Source organism: Haliotis rubra, unplaced genomic scaffold (assembly GCF_003918875.1).
Source record: "Haliotis rubra isolate DU_JTF1 unplaced genomic scaffold, ASM391887v1 Scf185, whole genome shotgun sequence".
In the NCBI taxonomy this organism is placed as follows: Eukaryota; Metazoa; Mollusca; class Gastropoda; order Lepetellida; family Haliotidae; genus Haliotis; species Haliotis rubra.
The window spans coordinates 684,768-696,381 of NW_025765836.1; the positions used below are offsets into that span (position 1 = coordinate 684,768).

The window sequence follows — 11,614 nt, forward strand, 5'->3', positions numbered from 1 at the left end:
TGAACATGCTTTTATTTTTCTTCCATGCTTTGGCATTTGAACTTATACCACAATTTATCTTGTTTTATAACATTTTCAGATTGTTTCCATGAAACGTCTGGGTGTATATCATCCCTGCAATAGTACAAACAGATCTGATTTTAATATGGCTAGCATGGCAGCCATATTGGAAATATAGACATTCAAATTTGATGTGTTGTATATAAAAGCACAGTGACACATTTTGTTCATATCCCAGTAAATGTATAAAACTCTTTCCAGTTCATCAACTACCTGAACACCAGCGCCATCATGGTGCAGATCTGGGGGAAACAGAAGCCCCCCAAGACCAAGAAGTCTGTGAATACAGCCCAGGCTATGATGGCCCAGAGTCTGCGGAAGGGGCAGGTGGCAGCAGCCAATACCAACACCAAGGTAAGGGTGTCTGCTGGCTAGTGTTGGGAATTGGTTTAAATCTGGTTTAAATTGATGATTGGTTCATTACAACCGATCAATCATCGAAAATAATTGGTTAGCGTCATTTATTAAATTTTTCTGGTTATGTTTATTAATGCACCAAAAATAAAGAAAAAACATGTAGTTATTTCATTTTTTTGCAATTTGCACAAAATGCATTTGCAAATTTCACATCTTTAAAGGATGACTTGTATGTTAGGAACATGAACTTCATGGAGTCTTTAAAATAAATTCAATCATGAATTGGAAGAGCTTGTAGTGCTAATGAAATGTAACAGACAAAACCAACCTTGTGAAAAATATCGTTATTGCAAACAAGTGTTTCAAAATTGTTTGTGTTCGATTATGAGAAAACCTGATCGATTGATTGGTCGTTTTGTCATTGCGACCAATCTTCGATTATTTCAATTAATCGGACCACCACTACTGCTGGCTCTATCTAACATGGAATCCTACGGATGAGAGTTACTGAATATGTAGTAAAGCCGTAATAAGAAATAATGTATATCAGATGAGTGTGTCTTATGAAATCTCTTTCTGCTTAAATTGTGTGTGAGTGAGCATGTGAGTGATTGATGGGTAGGTGGACAAGTAAGAATTTCATTGCTGTATCAAAAGTCCAGTGATATATTTTAATGGGGATACCAGAAATGGGTTTCACACATTGTACCCATGGAATCGAATCAGGATGTGCGACATTATGATTAGTCGACCATTGAGCTTACCTACTGCTTTGATTTAATTGAACAGTGATAAATGCTCTCATGACTGTTTTACTGGAAGAATAAAGATTTGCAATAATGTGCATGTTGTCTGTTTCCAGAGGTTTGATCCTGAAAAGGTCAAGTACATGATGGAGGTCGCCATGTTGAAGAAGAGACAAGAAATGATGGAACTTAAAATGGTAAATTGTTTTGTCAGCGATAGTTGCTGCTGGCACAACTTTGTGTGATACTCTTTTCCTGCACATTCACTGTTGGATTTTAGTGTTGAACTTGATGTAAAAATACTGTTTGTTACTGTAACCAAAAGTGGTAATTGGGGACATGAAACTGTTTGTTGGGGATAGTGAGGGTGTGTTATGGATGGGTGAGGTGAGGTGAAATTGGGTTTAACATCGTGCTTGAGTATATTTTGCTCATATGACGACGTGCATGTGTGTGTGTGTATGTGCCAGACTTAAGCTGGTTTTATTGTGCTAGCTCACTGAGGTACCATGCCGCAGTGAAGCATGAATACCCCACTCAGACACATTATACTGACTCCTAGCCGACCAGTCCTTGTTGTACCCATTAATGTTGAGCGCCAGGCAGGGACCAACAAGTACCACATTTTAACGTCTTTTGGTATGACGTGGTCGGGGATCAAACCCACGACCTTCCGCTCTCCGGGCGGACAGTCACGATAATGTAATTATCATCTGTTTACTGTTTGTATTGTTGCATCCCTTATCAGTTTATCATGGAGAGTTGAGGACAGAGAGAAGAACGTTAGCATGTGACCTTGACCTACCTGCCATCATGCTGCCATGTGGTTGAGACATGACCTCCTTCCAGATGTTTGTCTCTGTGATGAGAGCCATTTTAAACATCCGCAAATATTCACTCGCTTGTCTCCTCTGCCCAGGGTCCAATTCTAAAAAAACCCACATTTAATGAAGAAAGAACGAATACACACTTTTAAGGTTCACATTTCAAGAACCCTTGATGTCAGAAATGTCTGTTATCTTAACAAGGTTAAGACATCACACTTTATGCATCGTTCTAAATAACTGCCTGCCCAACCACCCGGAATGGGTTATTTTCATCACAGACTACCAGATTCTCAAATTCACCTGCCCGGCGGTCGGGGTAATATTTAGACATGTATCTGAAGATATTCACCATATTTCAGGATAATAAATCATTATAAATTCACTTGTAAAAATATATGATGAATACCTGATGCTCAATATTCAAACTTGTATAAAATGTGATGCTTGAGTTTTGGTAATGATAGTTTAGAACATTATAACAAAAGAAATCTGGGACTGATAATATTAGTTATCTTACTTCCTAAAATTTCATGAACAGTAAGTCCTTCAGTCACTGCTCATACAGTCATCAGAGTCACTCTTCCAAGTCAGTTCCTCATCATTCTGTTTTCCAGCTGAAGTCTCAAAAATTGACTTGCACCTGGTGCAAGTTAGACTAATAACTAGGTTGCACTTTGTAATATTGGGTTGCACCAGTGCAAGTAACAAAGCACCAAATCGAGCCCTGCCCATTCTTGCCTAAGGATCTGACTCATGAGAAGTTGGTGGATAAAATGAGCATAAATACAGGTTGTCTTGGAACATTTACTTGGAAAATGAACAACTGTTGTTACAGAAATCTATGAAGCGGATGTTGGAGCTGGCGGAGGAACACAAGAAGAAGAAGCTGTCTACCAAACTGATCAAGGACATCTACCATGCTCAGTCGTCTGACGCTGCTGAGAAGTGTCTGAAGCTGGTGCCCCAGGAGAAAGGTAAATAGGGGTACGTGTACCGACATATACAGGATGTAAACAAGTCTTCACATACTGACTCCTGAAGCGAGGTATTCTCCCTTGAATTACAGTAGTGGAGTTATATTTCAGTATGAAACAGGTGTCTAGGGATTTTGTTGGTGATGGATTCCTGGTGTTTTGTAAACATCTTTTGATGATGGAACTGTCATGATAATAGGTGTTAATTTGTTGACAGAACTAAATGATTTCTAATAATAACAGTGTTGATCTAATGACACTTTAGAATAGGTAGACGTGTCGAAATTTAAGAAATCAAAACAAATCAAGTTGATATTGTTTTAGAACTACCCAAGAGTCTACACATTAATGGTTGTCTTTAAAATAATTACCAGAAAGAATCTGGAATCTATTTTACCCACACTTATATTTTTAACATTCAAAGACGATGAAGTCCTGGACATTGAAACTGTAGAAGTCACGGACGGCCCAAGGTCACAAGGGTTTTGTTGTTGGAAATCGGGTGTGTTTTGGCTCTCGTAAGTCAAGTTAGATTTCCCTGTGGTCCAGGAACACCTTGAGTGCAGTGGGTGCAGCACATATGGTGTAGGGAGCATATTCTAACATTTGCTATATAACCAGTTCATTTGGGTATAATCACATAATGTTTATGCATACTGACTGCATGATGCATATATAGCAGTGCTTCTGTAATCTGTTACTCCACCAATAACACCTTGTGTATGTGTAACACAGTGTATTCACATCTGTTAGTTACTAGGTTCTAGTGTAGAAGTGATGTTTTGGAATACATATGCCAAGTTGGTTCTTAAATTCTCATGATCTTAGTTCTTTCTAGAATGGATTTGTGATTGACTGACTGAGTTTGGTTTTACGCCCCTTTTAGCAATATTCCAGCAACATCACGGCGGGGGGACACCAGAAATGGGCTTCACACATTGTACCCATGTGGGGATTGGAACCCGGGTCTTCGGCGTGACGAGCCAACGCTTTAACCATTAGGCTACCCCACCGCCCCTGGATTTGTGATAAAATGCTATATAATTGTGACTTTTGATCTTGTTATACAGTTCTTGAATCTGATAACTCTAAACACTAAAATACAGGAAATCAGATTATGACAAGGAGTACTAGGGACGTCTTTTTTACATACATACAAATGTTTCAGGGCTACTTCCAGCCCTTCATTAAATGAATCACTAAGAAGTTATAATGTGGATATCCTAAATATTCCTTCTCATAATAATATTCAACTTCTGCATGTCTATAAAAAACTGTCACAAGAAAATTGTTTTGCACCTCCTGTTTGAAAAAGATCCAGTCTACAAAAAACAAACAAATCTTATGCACCTCCCCTTACCTTTCCTAGAATTTTATGGTCAGTTCCTAACCAGCCCAGAATTCAACAACAATACCTGTTCCTCATGGATGTAGTTAGTCTACTGGTGACCCAAGGACAAGTATTCTCAGTTAAAATACCAGCCTCCTTTATGGTAGCCATCAACTGGACAAGCACCTGTTCCAAGTACTGCTCTACCCTGGATAGAATTGGTCTTCAGCAAGCCATACTTATCATTGTATCCTAATTCATAAATGTATGCTCATGATATCAGTCACTGAATCGTCTGGTCAAGACTCGATTATTTAAACACTGCCATTGGGTACTGTGGGAATTTCTCAGTGCAGCATTCAACGACAAACAAAATCCAAGCACTGCTTATTCCCAAAATGAGGCTGACATCTTCACTGTGCATTGTTTAGGTTTTCCTTGTTTTTGATATATGGAAACTGTAATTTGTTTTTGTGTGATACATACATTCAGACAAGGTGTTGTAGTAGTTGTAACATAGTTGTGTTGAGCAGGGCGACAGATAAGGGGCGAACAGGCGTAATGTACGCCTCAAAATCAATTAAGTACGACATAATATAAGATTTCAAGCCGCATCGTACTATTACATAAATACCTTTGCACGCCTAACATTTAATTTCCGTCGCGTATCGTGCAAATGGAAATCTATTTCCAGATAAATACTTTTCAAGTTTCACGAGGAAACCCCTTTTACATACAGAAACCAGTAGGAAATCCCTTATGCCATGCAACGAGCGATATCGCCACTATTTTTCGATTGGCTAAAAACTACACTGTTCCTATTTATATCCAGTCAGGCCTGACAATTCGCGCATCACACGGTCGCTCAGTTATTTCTCACGCGTCTTCAAATACAAATACATGGTTGGAAATAGTGATCGATGAATCGTCCAGACAAACCACATCACCAACTCGCTCACACAAAAACATGTCAGTACTCCTTTAAAATTCTCAGTACACCTCCACTTGCAATATGATGTGTAAGTACACTTGCACCCCCAAAAGTTATCTGGAGCCCTGTTGAGAGCATAAATATAGTACACAGTGACATACCTAGATCACATGATACTTTAGGTCTTCCAGCCTTTGGCTATTGCTCAATAGCATCCTTTAACATGGGAAGCTTCATCTTTTCTACAAGTGTAGGAATACATGAGTGTTATACTGTCAATGACTTACGATTCAGTTTACTCTCTGTATAGAACACTGGATAATCAATCAGCCCTTATCATCGTACCAGTACTTAGTTTATCCACAGACCTCTAACTGTATGATTAGACAAAGGAGCACTGAGACTGGATCGGGTTGAGTTAATTCATGATACAATAACAACCGATATCAAGATCATTAGTCTTCAGTTAAGGCGTCAGTCAGTCACTCAGTCAACACCAGAAACAGGCTTGACACATGTCAACGATATGGAGTGAGTGAGTGGAAGGTTTAGTTTTACGCCCTTTAGCAATATTCCAGCAATATCACGGTAGGGGGACACCAGAAATGGGCTTCACACATTGTACCCATGTGGGGAATCGAACCTGGGTCTTGGCGATCGAGCCAACGCTTTAACCATTAGGCTACCCCACCGCCCTGGATTTGTGATAAAATGCTATATAATTGTGACTTTTGATCTTGTTATACAGTTCTTGAATCTGATAACTCTAAACACTAAAATACAGGAAATCAGATTATGACAAAAGGAGTACTAGGGGCGTCTTTTTTTTTTACATACATACAAATGTTTCAGGGCTACTTCCAGCCCTTCATTAAATGAATCACTAAGAAGTTATAATGTGGATATCCTAAATATTCCTTCTCATAATAATATTCAACTTCTGCATGTCTATAAAAACTGTCACAAGAAGAAATTGTTTTGGCACCTCCTGTTTTAGAAAAGATCCAGTCTACAAAAACAAACAAATCTTATGCACCTCCTTACCTTTCCTAGAATTTTATGGTCAGTTCCTAACCAGCCCAGAATTCAACAACAATACCTGTTCCTCATGGATGTAGTTAGTCTACTGGTGACCCAAGGACAAAGTATTCTCAGTTAAAATACCAGCCTCCTTTGCATGGTAGCCATCAACTGGACAAAGCACCTGTTCCAAGTACTGCTCTACCCTGGATAGAATTGGTCTTCAGCAAGCCATACTTATCATTGTATCCTAATTCATAAAATGTATGCTCATGATATCAGTCACTGAATCGTCTGGTCAAGACTTCGATTATTTAAACACTGCCATTGGGTTCTGTAAGGAATTTCTCAGTGCAGCATTCAACGACAAACAAAATCAAGCACTTTATTCCATAATGAGGCTGACATCTTCACTGTGAATTGTTTAGAGTTTCCTTGTTTTGATATATGGAAACTGTAATTTGTTTTTGTGTGATACATACATTCAGACAAGGTGTTGTAGTAGTTGTAACATTATAAGATTTCAAGCATAAATAGTATGCACTGTGACATACCTAGATGGAAATCTATGATAAATACTTTTAGGCCTTCCAGCCTTTGGCTATTGCGTCACTATTTTTAGCATCCTTTAACACACTGGGAAGGTATATCCAGTCATCTCTTCAGTTATTTCTCCACTGTGACAAATGCAAATACATGGTTGGAAATAGTGATGATGAATCGTCCAGACACAACCACCATCACCTTTGGCTCACACAAAACATGTCAATACATCCTTTAACATGTTCTCAGGTTCATCTCCACTTGCAATATGATGTGTAAGTACACTAGTTATCTGGAGCCCTGTTGACATAAATATACCTGACATACCTAGATCACATGATACTTTAGGCCTTCCAGCCTTTGGCTATTGCTCAATAGCATCCTTTAACATGGGAAACTTAATTTTTTCTACAAGTGTAGGAATACATGAGTGTTATACTGTCAATGACTTACGATTCAGTTTACTCTCTGTATAGAACACTGGATAATCAATCAGCCCTTATCATCGTACCAGTACTTAGTTTATCCACAGACCTCTAACTGTATGATTAGACAAAGGAGCACTGAGACGGGATCGGGTTGAGTTAATTCATGATACAATAACAACCGATATCAAGATCATTAGTCTTCAGTTAAGGCGTCAGTCAGTCACTCAGTCAACACCAGAAACAGGCTTCACACATGCAAGAGACCGCCTCCGTGGTGTAGTGGTTAGAGCGTCCGCCCGGAGAGCAGAAGGTCACGGGTTCGATCCCCGACTGCGTCATACCAAAAGACGTTAAAATATGGTACTTGTTGGTCCCTGCCTGGCGTTCGGCATTAATGGGTACAACAAGGACTGGTCGGCTCGGAGTCAGTATAATGTGTCTGAGTGGGGTATTCATGCTTCACTGCAGCGTGGTATCTCAGTGGGCTAGCACTATAAAACCAGCTTCAGTCTGGGCTAGTACAAGCAGCCGCACATACACATACACACGCATGCACGTCATCATATGAGCGAAATATTCTCAAGCACGACGTCAAACCCAATTTCACCTCACCTCAACATGTCAAAGAATATGTCCTTGTACAGTTCTAAATCAATCTGTATAATTCCATGTCATTCACAATGATTAAAACGTGTAGTTCCTTAGATAGGTATTGCAGTGAGCACAACATCGGTCCCATCCATTATCTGCTTATTATTTGTTATAGTTCTTACATATAATTCCATATATAGTATGATATTACATATCCATAACCATGTAACTCTCGATCGAGTCATGAACATTTCTGCCAAAGTGCTCTAAATGTCATAGAATGTAATTTTCGGACAGGCTGATAGATATCTGCACATATGTAATTTGGCCAATGCATAAAATGTTTGATTGTTGTGGAATTCTAAACATTAATATGATATCAAGATTTAGATGCTCTTCACATGATCTTATGATCGAGAAGGGCAGATATTATAATATTCCAAGAGAAAACAGATTGTGCAAATTTTGTGCACTAAATGTAATTGAAGATTAATTCCACTTTTTGCTGGTATGTCCTTACTATGCAGATTTAAGGACAAAATATCTACCACAATATTACTATTCACATCCTACCATGTTTAAATTTAATTTGATAATGAACTCTAATAATACAACTTATATTCGCAAACTTGGTATGTATATCCACCATGCTTTTGAACATAGAAAATAACATTTGCAAACATTGTCATTGTATGCCATTATTGTTCTCATACTTTGTACTATAGGCCTGTACGCCGCCGCCTCTTCAGTAATGGAATAAAGAGAGAGAGATATAAACTGTTCTTAAACTTAACTCTTTTGTAATACATTGCATTTTAGTTTGTGTATTGTGACTTCAGTTTCATAAAGCCAAAATATAATAGTTTGCTTTTGTTGAAACCACAGGGGCTTGTAATGCTAAAAACTGGCACCAAGGTACATACTGTCACTGAGGGGGTCTTAACACTATATAAAAGGATATATAGTGTAAAGACCTTGTCAGTGACAGTATATACCTTGATGCCAGTTTTTAGCATTACAAGCCCCTGTGGTTGAAACAACCCCAAGAAAACAGTATATAGTCATACAAATCACTTGACAATAATAATAAAATACTTTATAAACATTATGTGAAGAAGACAGCATAAAACTGTCAGGAATCTACAGTCAAACACCGTTGTGTCGAACTCTGATAACTCGATATCTCGGTTGTCTCGATATAATTTTTCATTCCCGGCAAAATCCTTCATTATTTACCATTATTTGAACCCTTTTAACTCGATACGGATGTCTCGATATTTCGGATATCTCGATATGATTTCATGGTCCCGACAAGCAAAATTACCCTTTTAACTCGATATTTGCACGTAAAGTCGATATACACCTACCTTTCTAGGACAAGTATCCATCTGAACTGTGACTGTCTCCACGTGTTTACACACACGCTGCGGCATGAATCAAAGGTAGCGGCAGTGTAAGCTAATTAAGGCTAATTGAGTTGTAGGTGTCACTTGTTTGTTTATCTAACTAGGATGTACTCCCAATTTCAACTTAACACTCCTGATAACGGATTATAGTATCGAATCAAAACATAAATAATAGACATGCAATCTACTGTTTTCTTTTGTTTTCTTTCATGTTGGTATGTGATGATATGCCCAACTCGGATGTGTCGATATTCGGATAAGTCGATATTTTTCCTGGTCCCATAAATATCGAGACAACGGTGTTCGACTGTATTTTGTTTTGTCATGTGGATATGTTCACTAAACAGTAACCTACATCCACACTTTACCTGGGTTTTAATTAACCTTAAATAATCACTTCCTAATTCCTGTCACTAATGAAACTGTTTCTTCACTGTAGACGATGATGACAGTGACAGCGACAGCAGCGACAGCAGCGATGATGAAGAAAAGACAAAATCCCCAAAGAAAAAGGAACCTGTGAAGCAACCCCCACAGAGTCCAAGAAAAGATCGACCTGACAGTGTTGCAAAGAAATCTTCAACCTGTGTTTTGTTGTAAAAATACTTCTACCAGATATATTTTGTACATACCAGCCAAGTTAGATGTGTACAAAGTCATATATGTCATGAATAACCTGGAACCATCTTAAGGTAAACTCATGTATATAATATCTATTTACTAGTGCAAAGTATATTGTTTTAGATGAAATATTCGATAACAAATTCATCGATTTACATTTTCATTCCAGTCAAAAATAACAAAACCAAAACATGTTTCAGGGTTTTCAGTGTAATATATTTATGTTAAATGTCACATACATGCTATAGCTGATGACTGTTTTCCTACTATGTCTGTAATTATTACACTGTACAGGACCATTGTAAACCAAAAGTCACTGTGTTCTTTAATCTGATTGGTTGAAAAACGTGATCAAATGGTATTCGATTCCCGGAAATTCGCTGCGTATTAATACATACAAACATCGCTCACACCATTGTATTATTACGTCGTCAGCTGAGATGACGTCATTCAAATCATATTGTGACGTAAAGTCTGAATGACGTCACAAATGAGCTGTTCTAGATGCTACCATGGGAGACAGCCGAAACGGCCGGCTGATGACATTTCACTGCTGTACCCGTACTCTATGTCAATGAGTGCAGACAGAAAAACGTGTGTGGACCTTTTGGTTTACTTTTGTGTTTACAATGTCGATAAACATCATGTGTTGGCCAATTTCCGGGTGTTATTGAGTATTTGAAGCGTGGGAATATTCCATTTGAAACCTCCGGCTGACACTGTCGGTTCCAAATGAATTCCCGTGCTTCAAATACTCAATAACACCCGGAAATTGGCCAACACATGATGTTTATCTCCTAATTGGCTAATGGTATAAATATTCCTGAATATGACACAAGTGTCGAAAACAGTTTTCAGATTATGGAACTTGTCCCATTTATATCAGACATCATCTTCCTCTCAAATTATGTTTGCAGCACCACTGGGATCTCATCAATGATTAAGTCATCAAGAAACATTATTTACATGTTTTAAGAGTTTCTATTTACTTTCCCATGAGGATGACCCATCTAGTGTCGTGATATCTGTGTTTGATAAAATAAATTACCTAGGCAACGGACACTAAAGAATACTTAACAAGCAATACAAATTTGAAATATAAATTTGAAGAAATGATACACAAACATTGCACAATGCTTCCTTGAATTTGAAAATAGATCTGATGAACAAGTGTTTATTGTTGACTGAATACTTGATATAATTTTATAAATCATAAATTATTCCCATGATCTCATATGTTGCTTGTTATATTGAATATGGTGATCCCAGCTTCTTTGATGGACCTCAGAGTTTGAGGGTGGTTATGTCATTTACCCAATTGCTCATTGTGTTGGAATTTTGGTGAAATTCTGATATAAATTTGGTTTGATTCAATATTTTTGCATATATGTGCCTCCTATTTTCCAAACTTCAAACCTGTGTATCTGATTTTGTTTGTGCTTGACATGTGTACATATATGACTACCTCTTGTATTTAAATTTATAGTAAGGCCATGATAAATTAATTTGGGGGGTTTTGTCCTTCATTCCCTCATTTGCCTGAGCCCCTAACAACATTTTACAAAGCATAATGGACATTTATTAGCCTCTTTCAGCAATCATGAAGAATGTCTGACAATTATGATTCAGTCAGTTTGAAGAGGCTGAATTTAAAAAAGTAATACATATCCATATAACTTGGACAAAAACATCATTGGAAATTTATCATGGCCAATCTGTATACTGTGTTTATTTTGAGATTTTGTAGAATAAACTATTATGAATTTTCTGTAATATAAAG

General features: G+C 37.8%; 1 protein-coding gene across 1 annotated transcript in view; it reads left to right on the plus strand.

Moving 5' to 3' along the window:
* The window catches only part of LOC124273850 (kinesin-like protein KIF28P), a 53,847-nt gene extending 43,607 nt beyond the window's left edge, over window positions 1-10,240 (plus strand). Inside the window, 4 exon segments of the mRNA XM_046709162.1 lie at window positions 262-414; window positions 1,280-1,360; window positions 2,826-2,964; window positions 9,653-10,240. Coding sequence (XP_046565118.1) covers window positions 262-414; window positions 1,280-1,360; window positions 2,826-2,964; window positions 9,653-9,813 — 534 coding nt within the window. The 3' untranslated portion in view covers window positions 9,814-10,240.
* The last annotated feature ends 1,374 nt before the right edge of the window (window positions 10,241-11,614 follow it).